Consider the following 18,438-nt stretch of genomic DNA (forward strand, 5'->3'; position numbering starts at 1 on the left):
AACTTAATACTTCCCGTTTGCATCCCCCAAAGTAGACAGGTTTTTTTCCTGTGGGAATGCTGCTAGCAGCAGTTAGCAGCTAACTCAAAGAACAAATACAGTTAACAAAAATGTCTGCAAATTGTCTGCAAACAATGGGGTCAAGTCCTTCCTCTCTGAGTAGAGGACAGGATCGAGCAGCACATAACAAAGACAGTAGATGATCGTTTTCTTATCGTTTTATTCCATCTTTATTGTTAATACGCATATGCTTTACGTCAAACTTGACGGCGACTCAGTGGTGCTATCATGTCACATCCCTTTTGTTACTGGGAGTCTGGGGTGGAGCTATGCCCTTGTTGTTCTGTTCAGCGTCAAAAAAACAAACAAAATGAAAAGCCAACCTTAGGAAGGATCTTCATTGCTGCAGTATTGTGCGATCTGTGTGTAAAAAGGGCTTTTTGCCATACTATATTTTCTTATCTATTTTGTGGTTTATTAGTGAGAGAATTCTACTTTCTGACTTTAATAGTCCAAGACGGCAAAAGTGCCTCTGGAGTCTTGTGTAAACTAACAAAGTTTACATTCAGTATTACTCAAAGTACATTGTTTGTATCCTTGAGGCCTAACAAACATTCTTTGTTTACTGTGTTTACTCATATGTCAGCTTATATCATAACACACAGATGTTCATATGCATTTAAGAAAAAATCATAAGTAGTCATTCTGTGGTCTCCTTGCATGTATGCGTTTATTCTAAATGCAGCATCTGCACATTACAAACATGGTCTTTAGAGTGCCATATTTAGAGAATATTTAAGTGTAAAACTGTGCCAGTCTCTTTGTTTATTGATGTTGTATTCAAGTTTAGCACAGAGTATCCTGATCCACCATGTGCAGATTGGAAACGGAGAGCAGAGCTTTTCATATTTCTTCATATAGTGCTAAGTAATGCATAACCTGTGTACACTTTCAGCAGGTAGTCAAAAGGAACGGTTCACTTTTTGCTGCTTTCTGCTGTAGAACTTCTTTAAACACTGATCGAAGGGGTCACAAACAAACATGATAATAATAATAAAAAGCTGTAACTTACAGCGATTTCCCTGCAGGCAGACATCGATATTCCAGTGCCTTCTATTTGTTTCAGTGCATACTCCTTCTCATCTTTCCTGTTGAGATAAAAAAAAAAAAAGAAAAGAAAATGGGACCAACATTAATAGATGACACAGATTTTCTTAATCAGCTGCCTTTTCGGCATCAACATCAAGAACACTGAGTCCTCCTTCGGTCTTTGGGGTTTTGATTATTAAAGCAGCAGGTGCTTTGGGAAGCGGAGAAGGACAGCGGAGGGCACGAAAAAGCCCGTAAGGGTTCGACTGTCACAAAGGAATCCCTGCCACTAGAGATAGTCTTTGGCAGTAAAGAGCCATCCATTCCCTACGAAAGTGCTCTGTTGCTGTCTCTCCCACTGGGCCTGGAGCACTGCCCTGCACGAATATCACCCTCGATGGAAAGGCAGATGCTCAGAATTCAGGCTACACAGCAGCTTAGCTGCAGCTCTTGGTTTTTAACTTTCATTTGCGGGATAGTTATTTGCCCTTGTGAATCACATTTGTGCATGAAATCGGTTAAGAAGTGAAATGTGAGATTGCCAGACGAAGCTTGAACACCAGACTAACACTGATTACTAAGTTAAACAGCGTATAAAATACAGCCTGAGCAGAAAGGTGTGGAGAAAACGGGAGCTAAAAGGAAGCATATTCTAATTAAAACAGTGCAATGAGGAATGATTAACATCTAAACACAAACTGAGGACAGCATCCAATAATTACAACTTCATTGAGTGGGCAGCCTGCACAGATCAAACAGGTCCTTGTGGTGCCCACTTCGGCCTCATTTGCATTGGAGATAGTCATGGATTAACTGAAGCTCTCAGGCACACATCTCTAATACTAATTGAGCTGCACATATGTCCAAAACAGCTCCCAATATTTCTCAGTCTTTTGGTCTGTCAACTAAATTTCCCCGTATGAATTCAACAAAATAAATGTGACAAAAAAATGTTTATCTACAACTTGGCAAAAACAGTGGAAAACATAGCAAGAAAATCAAAGAAATGGCAACTAGAGACAGACATGTGCTTGCGGTTTTTAGCTTTTTGCCTTTTCTTCATTGAGAGTCATAACATCAGATATGACTCGTTTATTCCAGGTAATGGACATCTCCTCCGTACAATCCTCCTGCTGCTCTGAAATGTTATTTTTCAGTTTGAGGTGAAATGAAAGAGCTTTGCATCAGGTCAGTGTCTGCTCCCTTAAGGCCATGACATGTAGACAATTTCAAAAAATGAGTTGCATTTGAATTTAACCTGCCAATTAATTCCCCCACTAATCAATTAGCTTTTTAGTCTTTACAAAGTCAGAAAATGCTGAAATATATCCATCAGGAGACATCTTCAGATTGCTTATCTTGTACTCACAGGAACATCGCAAAGAGAGACACAAAACGAATGGACCATTTTCATGTCAATGTGCATCTGATTAAACTCTTACCATATGCTCATGTAAAGTTCTGCTTTGCATTTTCAGCCTGAAACCCCTCATTAACATAGCTAAACTCTCACCCACTGCCTCTGATGTTGACTCAACATGCTGGAGATCTGCTAGTAGATCCAACAGTGAGGGACACATCGGAAAATCTATAACTGATGGTGGACCGCACACACACAACAACAACAACAATAAAAACCACCAGTGAAGCAACCGTCAGCTTAGTTGGTCGGAGCCACTGCATACCTCATTGGTGTGTGCCAGCCGTGCCAGCACAGGCCTCTGCAATTACATTAGTTTGGATGGCTGTGGTCTGCGGATGCATTGGTGACTTGTTCCCGTTGTGTACCATGCAGTGGTAGAACCATAAACCTATGCTTTAAAAAAACCACCACAGACCAGCAGCACTGCAAATGTCTGAACAATGTTTACTTTGGAACTGTACAGCTCTAGAAGGCCTAACATTTTGTGTAATGTTTTCATAGTGGACCGGTAATAGACCCAAATTGGCACACGTTCAACGATAAAATATAAAAGAAATAAAATGGATTATTGTTGTTCACGTCAGTCATTTATTCTGCAGTGTGAATGCTGCACGATTTTCACAAAAATGATTTAGAAATAATAATATATGTCCAAATGTTTGAACTTTGATGTGTTGAGCACAAGTACTCGTATCTTCTCCTATTAATGAACAGAACATTTATTGCACCACTTGTATGGGATGCATTTGGACCATATTTACTGTATTTTCAACACTTGCAAAAAGAAAAAAACAGCGTCTTTATACCAGGATGTCACAGTTTTTTCACTGTCCTGCCCCATAAAAGGAGAACACCACAGCACACATATTAAGCATGCCTCACCGGTTTAGGTTTGCATGGCTCCAATTTGGGCACAATTCAGGTTTGTTTGCACATAGAAACACTCCATGCATCTACTTCTTTAAAACAAACAGACAATAAATCTTCACACCCTGTTAAGAGCCCACTTTTCCTGCCAGTCCAGATAATCCTGATAAAGTTTCATATCTCTAAAGCCTTAGATGTGAAGCCAGCTAAGAAAAAAACATGTGATATAGTTGATTGTTCAGTAAAGAAATCAGAACAAGATTTACATGCACTGGAGAGAGAGAAGGTTTTCACTTAAATAAGCCTTACAGGTTAAGTTCACAGGCAATATGTGATGCCCTCTGTCCCCAGAGTCTTGCCTACAGCCTGGGAGAATACAGCCTGAACACAGGCTCTCAAGATTTCACTGATAGGTGTATATTTTCTTATCCACAAAGAGACATTTTGGCTATTAGCTACTTCATTTTTTTCTTTAGAAAGTATAACTGAATGTACAGGCAGAATGAAGGTCTTGGGAAAAATTTAAAAGAACCAAGAGTTTTTATATCACCTGTGTTAAACAGTGAAGAGCTGAAGTAAAAAAAGAAGACAAAATTGACAAGATTATCCCCCAAAAGCACAACTATCTGTGCTTGACTGAATATTATAACCATTTTACTGTACTCCTTCCTTAATTTGTCTGTGCTATTTAAAAATACATACACATACACTGTAACCAACCTGCAATGCCCTTAGGATGTTACTACCTTCCTACTTAACCAGCATTAAATAAGCCTTCGGCTATAACTACTGCAGGAACCAGGGCCCATGACCTGCCTGTGTTCACCTTTTGACCTCACATCGTGTCTCCATTATCCAGTGCAGTAGAGGTGAATACGATAAGACACTGGCTGCAGTCTTGACTCAGCTTTACAACTCAATGAGTCAATGATGAATGGAGGAAAGGTTTATCTGACATAAAGCTATTGTACTTGTTGTAAAACTGCTATAAACATAGCTAGTTGCAATTTTTTTCTCTCCTGGATACAAAAACTTCAAAATAAGGCTTTTGGCCAATACTGATCCAATACCAGTGCTCCTTCTTCTTTTCAATGTTAACTTAACACAACACTCTATGTAACAAGTGGCAATAGCTACACATAACCCCTTCAGTAACATACCAGATCCCTGCAACATTGCAAATTTTTATGATAATGTTCTAGAAGACTCATAAAACAATATTACTGCAATTTCACATCAACGGTGATGCACTGCATTATCACAGCTTTATAACGACAGCGGCAAAGAAAGGCTTTCATGTGGACTGGCCACATCAGGCCTGTGCACGATTCCTGTAAGGCCATTATAGGCACCAATCTAGAATGTGGGATCACTACTTCAGGTTTCTTACTTTAACAGCAGGAAGAAACCCTAAGATTTACATAATGAAAAGAATAAAGTAAAACAGCTCTTCTCACTTCACTGTCAGCAGGGAATTTGCCAGGATGTGAAATGAAAGCATAATGTCCATCTCCCCTTTGCATGTGTGAATGCAGTTATATACACTGCATTCACACATGCATTGCACTGACAATACTTTACCGTAACACGTAACAAGCCACAACAAATTACATTCAACTATACGCCTAAAAAAAGTTTGGCAGTGCACAACGTTAAAAAATGGGGGAGCGCGAACAGCTTGGTCGTGGAAACACGCTGAAATGTCACTATCGTGTTGAGTGACCATACCAATGCCCTCCACGACGTTAAAGTACATTACAAGCAAGCTGTCTTGATAGCCAACGTAAAGACGACACTCGTCAAAAAAGAAATAGCACCCCTTGTTCACTGTGTTGTTTTTGGGGGGGCCGGGGGAGTGGAGGGGAGGTGGAGGGGAGGAGGAAAGGGAGGAGGAGAGGGGGACCGTTGGTGAGTGAGTGAGTGCGTTACATGAAAACAAAAACATAAGAGACACGGGTTATCGCTTCGGGGAGGTTCAAATCTAACGTCCGTTCAACACACAACTGAAGTGTGTGTTCACAAAATGCATCACGTTGTCAGTTTAATATGAGTATAAACAATAACGTTCACGGTTATCTTACCCGTCTTTGCGCTTAGCTTTATAAACGTGCCCGTAGGTGCCTCGACCCACTTTGCAACCTTCATATTCGAACAGATCTTCTACTCTCTCTCTCTCGGCCGCCAGCTTTGTTTTGAAGTCGTAATCCATTTTAACCCATAAATACGTCTTAATTTACAATAAAATAAAATATTAATTATTACATGCATTAATTAAATAATCTGGTCGTTTTATTCCCCCACCATTTCCTTGTTTGGGATTTTGGTCTGCTCCGCTTAATGTTCACTGGCTCGTTGACGTTTCTAATTGGCGAGCAGGGCTCGCTGGGTAACGTAGTTCTTTTGAGCAGTCGCCGCGGTTCGCCGACTAGCAAGTGGAGATGTAGGAAACTACAACCCGCGTTTCTCGCTGCGGTTTGTTGAACTTTGCGTGCTGATGAACTCTCCTCAAAAATACAGGCATCGGCGGTTTGAATTTCATAGTGTACGGGCAGAGCTGCTCCTTTACAGCAAATACTTCATTGTCTTTATACATGAGAGGATGTATATTTTTATGATTATTTTTATGAATCTGAACTGATAATGTCGTTAATTTCATAGCACATACGTATACCAGTAATTATCAAGTTAACACAGCAGATATATTAGGTCTGATTTATGCAAATACAGATGAAGGTTTCTCTGAAAATAACGTTGTCTTATTGTCAGATAACGCGTAAAATTAAAACAAAATATTATCTTATTCTTGGCACCTTCATTTAATCATTATAATGATTCTCAGATTTTTATTAATGTTTTCTCTTTTTTTCAAAGAAAGCAGAATGGCACAGTTGTTTGCCATATTGTTGTTTTTTTGTGTGTTTGTTTGTTTTTTTGTTTTTTTAATTTCTTCGCTAAATAGAGTTACATAGCCCACAGACTTGTGCTGTTAGAATCACATTTTATATTCTTTTCACCTACAACGGGCTTATTTAAAAGCAAAAGTTTTTACTCTATGTAAAGTTTTTTTTAAGACAATAGTAATAATAATGATAATAATAATAATTCCAGACACGTAATCCACATGAACAGAAACATAACGTATCAGAGAAGCACTTAGTTTGTAAATAAAAATAAAATATAATATAAAAATAGAGTTTTAAAATATAATAATAATACGATAAATTGAAAAAAAATAACCCTATATTTTCAATTAGCAACTTAAATAAATACAATTTTCTGTCATATAATCCCTAAAATTTTAATATGAGCTACTTTTTTAACATTTTGTACTCAGCCATGGCACCGTACGTTTAGGTTGTGAAAAGTAACGTCACGTGAGGAAACCCCTGTTTTGGTGATTGATAGGTCCCCAAACCAACCGCTTATCACAAACCAGGACTCTACGATCAGATTGGCTAAACGCTAGACTGACGTATGTGCAGGGAGCATATAAATCCACAACACCATCTTCATTCAGCGCTCTACACAGTATGGCCGGCGATATTAGCTAGCACTCGCTAACGGTATTCTCTGTAAAAGGGAAGACGGTAACTCAAGAAAATCAACACCTGGATTGCTTAAAGGACTGTACCTCAATAAATTATAAACTGATCGAGGAAGGATTTATTAAGCCGTAAACGTTACAACTCACGCTTAATATTTTGTTGGGTGTCTGTTGTCTCATGATGGAAGATAACGGTGCACATTTCTTCGAGGGGACTGAAAAGCTGTTGGAGGTGTGGTTCTCCCGGCAGGATGAGACCAAAGGAACCGGGGACCTCCGTACCATCCCAAGGTTTGTGCCATATGAATATCTCCGGTCTCTGCAGTTCTCGGCAGTATATGTGAACAGTAAATGTTCACTGAAACGCCGGCCCCATGCTTGGCTTCATTTCCTCAGTCCATTCATGCCATATAAATAGTTGTATAAATATTGCTTCTCAGAGGCAATTTCGTCTTAACAATTATTTAATTCTAAACTCGCTAGCTAGGCAGGGAACCAAATTGTGACACCAGAGCCCCCTGCCAGTAAGCTAGCTAACACCGTCACTCAAAAATGGCCACCTCCCCCTTAAACGATGGCACTTCCAAGCTGAGTCATTCATTCTACACCGAAGTAAAATGTGTTTAAATTTTTTGGTATGTTGCTTTGATTCCTCACTTGTTACGGTGAGCGATACATCAGTGTATAGCTCATGTTTAAAAGCCTTCTTGGCAGCAAGTTGGCAACCCATTTATTAGCTAACTACTCCAGCTGGTTCATGGGAGAAATTCTTCTAATATTCGTCTGTCTGCTGTTGATCTCTTACTCGTTGTACGGTTCTAAAGGTCTTTTCAAAGTATCGTTTGAATGAGTCTCTTCTTTCTTAAGAGTTATGTGTCTACTCACTATGGTGGCAGCATGAGGCGGGCTTGATTCTTTTTTTTTTTCTTTTCCCCCTTATGTGCGCGCACGCGTTTTAGTGCCCCCGCATTGGTGTCGGGACAGCGTTTGATTAAGTTAGCGTTACATCACAGTGCTAAAATAAAGTATGCAAAGCCATTTTTCCTGTCGTCAAACCCTTTTCTAATAAAATAGCGTTGTTTGTTTATGGCTAATTTGTCCTGCGTCACTCAGCAACGAAGGGGCCTTAGTGAAGGTGTCAAGCATGCGGTCGCCCGTTGTCACCGCGTGTAGGCTCGACTCTGGCCACCAGCACGGACAGACACACACACACACACGCACACACACACACATACACATACACATACATATAATATACACATTTACAAACTACAGTCAAATGTGGGTTTCAGGTCTTCCAGGAGCGATTTGTTTTGCAATAAGAGAGAATGCCTTTCTGGCAGGAGGAGCACGGGATCTCAAGTTGTACCAGTCAAAATGTACTACAGTGTTTTGTGGATGGGATCCCATGATTTTTGGGTCGGTACTCTATTTATTTAGTTATTCATTTAGTTTAGTTAACTCCTCTGACAGTCACACACAGCATGGTAGCCACAAGATACGCTGGAGGTTGGACTGAAAATTGCATGTAGCCTGTGTTCCGGTCACGTTTCCAGCCATGTAGACACACTCCTCCCAGTTGCTCTGATTGGTTAGAGGGTGTGCCTACTGCTTTGCTTGGAGGGCTTTGGCTGCATTCAAAGGAAAGGGTCTGGATCATACGTTTCTCAGAGAAACTGATGTGAATGGTTTAAAAAAAGGCTGACCTTGTGCCAAGTAGATCAAAGTGAGTTGTTAATGGATGGAGAAAAATAATTTCAGTTGAGCTGTGTTGGTCCTTGGTGTGGAATAAAATGCCTGCTAAGGATGTTTGTCAGGACTTGGTGGTGTTTCTTCAGTGTGAGAGTAGAGCGACGTGTGGTGTTCAGAGTATGGTTTTCAATAACAGGCTAGAAATCATCCTCTTATCAATCTGTATTGCCTCTAGTTTGGCCTTTTCTTTTAACTTTCATTTCCTCTTCAGTATTACTAAGTGAAAGGTCTGTGGCAAGGTTCAAGGCTAAATCTGCCCTGTGCAGAGGTCAGTTCAAGAGAAGTGTGTGTGTGTGTGTGGCCGGTTGGGTGAATGGGTACTGGCATTAATTTACAGCCAGAGGGCAGATTAACAGCTCAGAGGGACACCGTCAGTGGATCAGTGTCGCTGGACGTCAGCCAATGTCCAAATAAGTCCACAAGGGCATCTGATTCACAAAAGTGGAGCTCGCTCACATTCCCTCCACTGTCCTTCCTCAGGACAGAATTGATGGCAGGTTCACCGTTTGCTTTAAGTGACGCTTGAGCAGCCATTCCCAAAGGCCGCATTAATATTATTGCATCTACATGATTTGAAATGTGGCCCTCACTGTTCTCCTGGTTCAGCAGTAATAGGCTAGTAATGCCATCTTGTGATTTTTAGCTGTCGGTTTGTTTTTATTTTATGTTACTCTCTCTGTTTTGATCTCCACTCTTTTTCAATTTGCTATCGAGAGCAGAAATTCCAGGAATCTGTGTCATTTTAGAAAATCATGCATGTTTCTTGGGCATGGATGAAAACTCTTCCGTTAGTATTAGGCACTCTAATCTGATTCTTTCCTGGAGACCACGCTTTCTTTGAGGAAGATCTGATCCCGCCAAGTGGCCAGAAATAGCCTCTGGTGTACTTTTCACACTGAAACGGGACCTGACCCGCGTTGTTGCTCTGGTATGAAGCTCTGAAGCCAGCATGTTGCAACAGCTCTGATGTCATTTTGGGTTTGGGGGGGCGGGGGTCATAGTGGGATTTATCCTTGTTCATGATGAAGGCAAAGAAACGATGCGGTTTGGAATTCATCATACTTGAGTTTAAGCTTGGATTTTATATATATTTATGTGTATATTTACATTTAAATATCTAACATTTAAATTCAGCAGAGGTCAAACACTTAAGCAATTTTGTATTTCACAAGAATTCCTATGTGCCTGGATTGTTTGTTTGTGCACAAATGGCAAATATAAAAATCTTGAATCTTATCAGTCTGCCACAGTCTTGTGCTTAATTGTAAAATGGAAAACAAGATGCTGTATGGTTTACAGCTGTTACAAACAGAAGCGGAGGGTAGAAATGTGCCATGTCTTCGATTCATTGTCAGATAATCCATGTGTTTTGAGCCTGTAATGTAGTCTTAATTGCAGTGTGTTAACGTGTTTGCCATGTGGGGGGAAAAATACTCAGTGTCACAATCCTGATGGCAGCACAAAATACAAGATATATTGAATGGGACACTGCATGCAATACTCCAGTTCAGAAATTTCAAGGACACAAAATATTCTAGTCTCACCATATAGCGACTGTGAGAGTGTAAGAGAGTGCATGTAAAGGGTTAAAGGTATCTTTATGGCTTTTAGCCTGCAAAAATCAAGCATGACATGATTCTTGTATTATGTCAGTGAAGATTAAATTGAATCTGAGCACTCGCCACAAAGAGGGTGCGCCGCTACTAGTATTGTACAGTGGTGGTAGGACATTTTGGAGCCAATGTAAGCTTTTCTATCTGTTTGTTATGTAAATATGCTCATAATGGTGTAACAAGATTTTTCTCTTTTATCTCCATTAATGTTGATAAAAGAAAGCATTTCACTAGTGCATTTGTCACACTTTAGTAAATGTTTTTTGCACCATGTGCAACATTTTTGTTGGTCTGCAATGGGGACAAGGCAGGGGCTAGTATGCAACAAGGACCAGACAACTGATGAGTTTTATTGCTATAAGAGTGAATGTTGGAGAGTTATGTCTAGACTTCCAACATATCCACATGTGAGAACTATTTTGTCATCTTTCTTTTGGATTTTCAATATGCACACCAAATGAGTAAAACAGGTGGTTGGAAAGTTTATGTAATTTAACTGGTCTGTGAGTAAATCACTTACTGTTCACACCTGCTTTCTGACCAGAGCTGTCATTGCCTGTCAGAGAGGCAGTGCTAACTGGATAGTTACTGAGTCACATTTGTCTCCCAGAGTCCCCAGAAAAGGCTGTCAGTTCATGCAGCCCTGTCTTGTCTCGGGATCGGGGTGGGGGGGGGCTATACAACATTGGGTGCTAGTAAATTCCCTTTTAAGCGCTGCCCTCCTCACATTCTTTCTCTATTGGCCCAGGCCACACTGTGCTTCTTACTGGACACCCTGAAAGGCTCCAGACTGCCTTTCCAAGGTTGTAATGAGAACGTGACGCAGTTACATTTGCACTGCAGCTGTCTTTGGGTGGCGGTGGTGGTGGGAGGGGGGAGTTGGCGGCGACGGCAGCAGAAGAAGCCTTTCTGTCCCTGAGGAGAGTGCTGTCTGTGTTGTTTGCCCGGGCCTGTGATTTTTACTTTGTGTGAAGAACCCGAATCCTCATTACCCCGTCGCTTCCTACACACAGCTCAAACCCTATCCCTGTCAGTCTTCACCATGTCTTTGCTGATCTCAGACTGCACCATTTTTAGTAGTAGTAGCCACCCACTCTTCTATCCTCCTTTGGGGAAATTGTTTAAAAATTGTTTACATTTACAAACAAGAAAAGCAAACTGCAGAAAGGTGTATTCCACATCCATTTTACATGGATTGTTTTCTGATATTCCCCTTTTGTACAACTGTGTCCTCCTTCCCTGTACCTCTAACTATAGAAGGCTGACTGTTAAAGCGTGATCACAATAACTCTACTTGCTCTCCAGTGTTTGAATGCTTTTCTTCCTCCCTTGTAGTGAATTTCACATCCACATTGGAATCCATCCATAAAATATACTAAATATTTCTTTTCTTTTCCTTTTTTCAGGTTTGAGTGGGACAAACTTCTGGAGAATGTGCATTGTTTGATCATAAGTGTGACAAAGTCTGACAAGCAGGAAGCTTATATACTCAGGTGAGTGCTCGGTCTTTGCTTCAGCTGTGTTTCCCTACTGATTAGATAGAAGGTAGGCAGGATTAGACAGCGGTCACCTGTAAGCCGCTTGCCATTGGCTGCACAGTGTCCGTCCCTGTTGAGCAAAGCAACGGCCCCATGCATTAACATAGGGCTACATACAGCTAACGTTTATTTTTGTCTCTGATTAATCTGCAGATTATTTTCTTTTATTAATCTTTTAGTTTATAAACTGAAAATTAAGAAAAGTCAGTTGCCCATCTTCAGATTGTTTTTTTTGTCTAACCTATAGTCCAAAACCCAAAAATGTCAATTACTTTCATAAATGACAAAGAAGAGCAGCAAATCCTTACCTTTTTTAAGGAGCTGGAACCAGGAAGTGTTTGACATTTTGCTTTAAAAATCAGCTTATTGTTGCAGAGAAGACACTGATCTGTGGGTGATGTAAGCTGAAATCAGAAGGGTTGATTGACTAAGTATCAAACTGGAGACAGTTAGCAGGAGACCTGTTATCAAGAGCTGAAACCAGTAAGATGCATACAGTTGTACCAATTGTAAATAAGTCTTGACCTATAAGTTGTCATGGCAACCAGGAAGTGATTTCACTTTTGGTGATAAAAGCCGTTTGCCTGACCTTGCTGTGGTGTACATGCTTGGAGGGAGAAAAACGGTTTCCAGTTAAAATATCACTTTCATAATAAATTCTATAGTGGCACATTCATATAATTCCAATCCAGAATATTTATGCTTCTCCTGAACTTCTTTCCTTCCACAGTGAGAGTAGCATGTTTGTCTCCAAGAGACGTTTCATTTTGAAGACGTGCGGAACCACCCTCTTACTGCAAGCACTGGTGCCTCTGCTGGAACTCGCTAGGGAGTACTGCGGCTTCAATGCCATTGAGGTCAGATATGTCAAAAAAAAAATATATAATGGATGTCTGACAGTGGAATGCAAAATAGCTGTTTTGTAGTTTTTACCTGATACCTGCTGCTGTTTGTCATCTGATTTTTCTTTATTTTGCAGAATTTCTTCTACTCCCGCAAGAACTTCATGAAGCCGACCCACCAAGAGTTCCCTCATCGAAACTTCCAGGAGGAAGTGGACTTTCTCAGCCAGATTTTCCCAAGTGCGTAATATTATGCAACTTAGCCCCACCTGCCTCGTTCCCTTTTTCCCCCCTTAAAAGGATTAATTGAGGTTTGCAGCATTATACAACATTTGTCACGCAGTGCTTTAGACTTTTACTTTATCATATCTAAGTGTGATGAGGAAGGCTGAAGAGTTGCCTTGGGCTCGAGTTGCGTGTTTGAGATTTTCATGTGAACAGTAAGTACAAGGCCAACTAAAACAAACCTTTGTTTTTGCTTGTCCCAGATGGTGCTGCCTACTGTATGGGGCGTCTGAACTCTGACTGCTGGTAAGCATCATACAGTTTCCCATGCTGCTTTCAGCTATGTGTTATGCCCACAGTGTTGCTGATATCAGTTGATGTTTTGGGGGGGTTTTTTTGTGACAGAGGTTAACACCATCCTTGAAAGTTGCTGTGATGATGGGATTCTTGTTTCTGTCTTGAATAAAAAGGCAAATGAACCAACAAGAAACTAGATAAATGAAAAGGCAGCTGATTGTAGAGTCGACTGTGGTGGTTCTTCAGCCACCATAGGCTATGTATTTTTGCATCATGGCACAGATAATGGCTGTCTGCTATAATCATGAAATGGAGGTAAAAAGGTCAAAGACTGCTTGCTGGGTTTTTGTGCTGGTATAAAAGCTTGAAGAAGGACCGTTAACGCCACCTATTAATCTGTCAGTTATTCTCCTGATTATTAGTTTAGTTGTTTCAGCCATAAAATGTTGATTAGTGTTTCCCAAAGCCCAAGACAATGTTCACAGATGTCTTGTTTGAACAGAGTTAAGAAACCAGAACCAATCACATTTATGTAGGTGGAATAGGCATTTTTCTTTAAAAAAAAAAAACCAAAAAACGCAACAACAACGAAAAACTACTCAAACTGTTTAATCGATTATCAAAATAGTTGTTAATCAATTCAGTAGTAGATTACTAATAGATTAATCATTCCATCCCTTTGCAGAACCTCCACTGCAGTCTTGTCATGGTTAAACTCAAAACTGCTTTCTCCTGATTTGATAACAGCCTGTAAAAACCTTTCACTCCCACAGGTACCTGTTTACTCTGGACCTACCAGAGTACTGGGAGAACAAGCATGCGGATCAGACGCTGGAAGTTCTGATGAGTGACCTCGATCCGGCCATTATGGACCAGTTCTACATGAAAGATGGTGTTTCTGCAACTGATGTCACTCGTGTGAGTAGATACATCAGCATGCCAACATTCCTCAACACACATGAGCAGACGGGGAGGGTGGAGAAACCGTGAATCGATGCTGACGTACTTTTTTCCTCTTGTTGCAGATGAGTGGAATTTGTGACCTGATACCAGGTTCTGTGATCGACGCCACAATGTTTAACCCTTGTGGATACTCAATGAATGGAATGAAGGCTGACGTGAGTGTGTCTTTGTGTTTGAGCGGTTGTCATGTCTTGTTATGTTATGTCAAGTCTAATGAATGCTGATGCTAATCATTCCTGTGAATGCGGCTCTGCTTGTTTCTCCAGGGAACTTACTGGACCATCCACATCACCCCAGAGCCAGAGTTCTCCTACGTCAGCTTCGAAACCAACCTCTCCCAGACATCATACGATGATCTGGTCAGAAAGGTGGTGGAGGTGTTCAAGCCAGGAAAATTTGTGACCACGCTTTTTGTCAATCAGGTGTGTTTAAAAAGCAAACTTGCTTTCGTTCAGTGTGAGTTTTAATGCCATTTGTCACTGGGTAAATTCTTTGTCCCGCTGTTTGCCTCCGCAGAGCTCCAAATGTCGCAGTGTCTTTTCTTCGGCCCAGAAACTCGAGGGCTACAAACGTCTTGACCGCCAGTTGGCTCAGTTCAACGACTACAATTTTGTCTTCACAAGCTACGCCCGGAACCACCAGCAGAACCAGCAGAGCTGAGGGTTGAGGATGAAGAAGAGGCGTAAAAAGAAAGATGGCTGCTCCTGGCTCCCCACCTGCGGCCGGCTTCACCCCTCAGTAGAGAGCTTGGCGTCTTCCTCTTCTCCCCCACTCCTTGTCCTCCTCCCCCCCTTGTGCTGCTGTCGTTGTCCAGACTCTCAGAGTGCTGACGTGGTCGCGAGCCCTACTTTATCCTCCAGTTTGAGTTGTTTGCATTGTTGTTCCTGTGACTTAGATCTCTTGCATGAAAGCTCTTTTCTCTGTTTTGATATTCTAGCTCACTCTTGCTGTGACCTTGAAGTGCATGTAGAGGAATTAAACACGCTCCGTTTGAGGCTATCCACCTGTGCTGCCCAGTACGACGGTCCCTTCCTGCAGGTGTCCCCCCTCATCCCCCACAGACAAGGCTTCCGACCGCACTAGGCCAGGGCCCTGACATGCTCAGATCAGTCTGCCTCTTTATGAGCTCAGCCTGCCCTTTTTTCTTTTTTTTTTTCCTTCATTTTTTTTTAATTTTCAAATTCAGACCCAGTCTACATCTAATATTCCCTCCAATGTTACAATCGGTATTTTTGAGTGCACTTTAAAAACCTGTTTAGTCACGGTACGGAAAAAGAAGGCCAACCTCTGTCTCAAGTCTGATTGAATGTGTAAGTCATGGTAAGCTTTTGGCCTTTTCTGATCTGTCATACCTGTCCGAGATCCTTTGAATGCCATACTTGCTGTTTAATGTCAAGCTATTGGATATTTGCAGCTTGTTTATCTCTGTGCTCTTGGGTTGCCACAAACTGCACTAAAGCAAAAGGCTTTCTGCTTTGCTGGGCTTTGACTCCTCTAGCACCTGTGTTCATTCATTTGTGCTCCTCCACCTCGACAATCGTATAGTCCTCGCGTTTCCCCAAATAGACAGGCTTTTAAAGTTGTATGCCTAGAAATATATGAATATGAATCATTGAAGACACTTTGTTGCACTCAGCTTCTTTTTGAGCTACATGTGATATATGAAATTGTATAATATATAGGAAGCTTCCATCCTATAGACTCCATAGTCATATTCAGCACTCTGATTTTCCACATACCCACCAGTTGGTTAAATGGAAAATGTTGAAAGTGAATGTAGCGCAGGCCGTGTAAAGCAGCGGTCTGCCCCCTCCCATCTTTCGAATGTACATGTCTCTAGAGAAAAGCCTGGACCAGGCTGAATGTACAACTCCAGGAGAGCACACCCTCCTCTTCTCACACTTGCTCACACACACACACACACACACACACACACAGCTCACAATGACCTCTGTCGAGCAGCCATTGTCCAGCTTGCAGTAGGTCTCCCCCTGCCAGAGTCAGACTGGCCCCAAAACTGTGACACGACTAGAGCCAGCCCTCCTGGCCAGTGCCCGCTCTGAATGGGAAATAATGAATCAGACACTTTTTGCTTAGTTGCCCAGCAAAGCATTTTTCTTCTTGCTACATAATATCCCCCTCTCTCTCTCTCTTTCCGCCCCATACAGAGAAGTGTAAGCACATAATAGAAGCCCACCAGTCTGAGCATGCCAGGGTGTTCCCGGATCATTCCACATGTAACCGCTGCATAAACTGCCATTTTATTAAATTTATTGTGCCCAGACAATTTTTGCAGTGAATTGGTTGAAAATGTGACTCGCCTTGCAGTTTTTTTCTTTTTTGTTTGGATCAATGCCCTTTGTTCACCGAGGGGGAAAATCCTGTGACACTATGGTGCATGTGACTACTAGTGCTGTGTTGCTTAACAGTGTAGCGTAGCGCCGTCTCTTCCTCCTTTTTGTCAGTAGGTCTGTGCTTCACCACCCTCTTGTTCTACCAGATGAAAGTTGTAGCCTCCGCATCCTGATGTGTTTTGGTTAGGCGGGGAATCTTCTATCTTTTTTGGAGTTGGGTCAACTTGTCATTAACTTAAAGTTGCAGACAAGTGCTGAAAGCAGGTTAGACTTGATATTCGTTACCTCATGAAACATTTTTCCTCACCTCTCCACTGCCTGTTGAGTCCAGTGGTGTTCACAGTGCTTCTCCTGCCAGAGAATGCCCTTTGAATTTTCGCCCAGAGAAGACCCAGTGGGAGTCTTAACCTGCTTTTAGCCTTGTAGTGTGCATATATATATATATATATATGCACAGAGTTGGAGCAGTTCATGTAAAAATTAGCAGTGAACTTGACACTGGAATAGTTTGTCTGTCTTGGTGTTTGAGTGGTTTTGTTCTTTCCTTGAGGACCAATCTCTGCCCTTACATGATCTGCTCTCAAACTTGCTGTCAAATGACTTAGTTCTGCCATGACTATTATGGGTCCTTTTTTTATGAACTCACACATTGAGGGACTTGCTAATTGTACTTGGATTAATTACATTTTAGCCTTGTTGGTGTGGATTATTGCTGGGGTTTTTTTGTGTGTGTTTTTTCTTTTTTTTTTTTTTTTTTATACAGTGAATTCAAAATGCATTTTTGAAGTTGAATTTTATACAAAAAATATTTTGTGTTTTTGCTGCGGACCAATATTTTATTTTATTTTTTGTTTTCCCCCCCCCTTTTTGTCCAAATGTTTATTTTGTTGTCAAACCAGTGTTCAGAGGTAGTGTGATCTGATGTTAAGGGATGACCTTTTCAAAGCTGACTAAATCATTTATTTTTTTTCACTCTATCTTCTCTGCAAGTCTTCTGAAAGACTGCAGAGGGAGGGAAAGTGAAAGCCTCCCCACAGGTGAGAGGGTGCAGCTGCAGGATGTACTGAAGGAGAAACTTTGCTGTTCTAATTCTTTCTTTTGCTGTTCTTTGGATTGTCAAGATGTGCTAAATATATCTGTGCTACGAGCTTGAAGCTTAATAAAAAAATATACTTATCTGTGTAATTGTGTTCTTTATTTCATGTCTTTTGGTGTTTAGTAACATTAAGGACAGAACATCTAAAACACAACAGATAAACCTCACAATAAGGACCTTGCAGCATGACAGTATAGCTCACCAAACGGTTAAATGTGAAGCCTACTTGCTTATAAAATACTACAGAGAAAAGTATTAACTCTAATAGGCTGTGAGACTTTTATATTTTATTCAGTAATAAACTGAAACGGTTGTGTGTCTGGACACATACAAGTCCTAACCCATCTACACATCAGGATACTGCACTTCCATAAAGTTATTAGAGAATGATCAAAATCAGTGTCACAAGCTGAGACATCCAGACTTTTAGTTCCTGGTGTGCTTCAAAAGTATTGGATTTTCCATAGACTAACTGGATAGCATCTCCCATTCCTACCTGTTAGATGTCTGTTTTTGAACATGATAATGCAGGGTCTTACAATGTTCAGTCTCGAGACGAATAATTTTGTTGACAGTGTATGTATATATATATATATAGAGAGAGAGAGAGTTGAGTGATTACTATGATTCTTACAGGTTTGCTTTTGGGAGGTATGTGATGATGATATACTGATGCCAGAAATAGGTTAGGCGTATAGCAACGTGAAACTGAAACAGTTGTGATCATAAAACTGTAAAAAAAACGTTTTAAAAGCCCGTGAAGACAAGATGGACTGCTGATATTAGCAGTTACATTGATTTATTGAGTGCTAAATAGCAGCTTACGCAGCACGCT

The 18,438-nt window shown here is 41.0% G+C and overlaps 2 protein-coding genes across 4 annotated transcripts in view; one reads left to right on the top strand and one right to left on the bottom strand.

The window, feature by feature from the left end:
* cdk19 (cyclin-dependent kinase 19) overlaps positions 1-5,748 on the bottom strand; it is a 52,331-nt gene extending 46,583 nt beyond the window's left edge. For 2 of the 3 annotated variants that reach the window (XR_006841571.1, XM_046372420.1), the window contains exons 1-2: positions 5,461-5,747; positions 1,073-1,148 (exon numbers count right to left, since the gene is read on the bottom strand). Coding sequence is in view for 1 of the 3 variants with exons in the window: in XM_046372420.1 (XP_046228376.1) it covers positions 1,073-1,148; positions 5,461-5,588 (204 nt within the window). In the remaining 2 variants the exon portion in view is untranslated. Of the gene's footprint in view, positions 1-1,072; positions 1,149-5,460 lie in introns of all 3 variants that reach the window. The other variant, XR_006841572.1, reaches the window with a different exon arrangement.
* A 1,137-nt stretch (positions 5,749-6,885) lies between these two features.
* Positions 6,886-17,689, top strand: amd1 (adenosylmethionine decarboxylase 1). Its single transcript, XM_046373436.1, has 9 exons — positions 6,886-7,214; positions 11,695-11,781; positions 12,557-12,683; positions 12,806-12,908; positions 13,157-13,199; positions 13,964-14,108; positions 14,216-14,308; positions 14,420-14,575; positions 14,670-17,689. Exons 1-9 carry the CDS (start codon positions 7,102-7,104, stop codon positions 14,811-14,813), a joined length of 1,011 nt encoding a protein of 336 aa, XP_046229392.1. The 5' UTR covers positions 6,886-7,101; the 3' UTR covers positions 14,814-17,689.
* The last annotated feature ends 749 nt before the right edge of the window (positions 17,690-18,438 follow it).

This window comes from Scatophagus argus, chromosome 19 (assembly GCF_020382885.2).
Source record: "Scatophagus argus isolate fScaArg1 chromosome 19, fScaArg1.pri, whole genome shotgun sequence".
Taxonomy (NCBI): Eukaryota; Metazoa; Chordata; class Actinopteri; family Scatophagidae; genus Scatophagus; species Scatophagus argus.

Excerpts from the sequence above, each read along its gene's own strand:
- amd1 (XM_046373436.1), top strand. The coding sequence starts at position 7,102 with ATGATGGAAGATAACGGTGCACATTTCTTCGAGGGGACTGAAAAGCTG. Across the intron at positions 12,684-12,805 it reads GCGGCTTCAATGCCATTGAG|AATTTCTTCTACTCCCGCAA; the intron begins GTCAGATATGTC and ends TTTATTTTGCAG. Across the intron at positions 12,909-13,156 it reads TCTCAGCCAGATTTTCCCAA|ATGGTGCTGCCTACTGTATG; the intron begins GTGCGTAATATT and ends TGCTTGTCCCAG.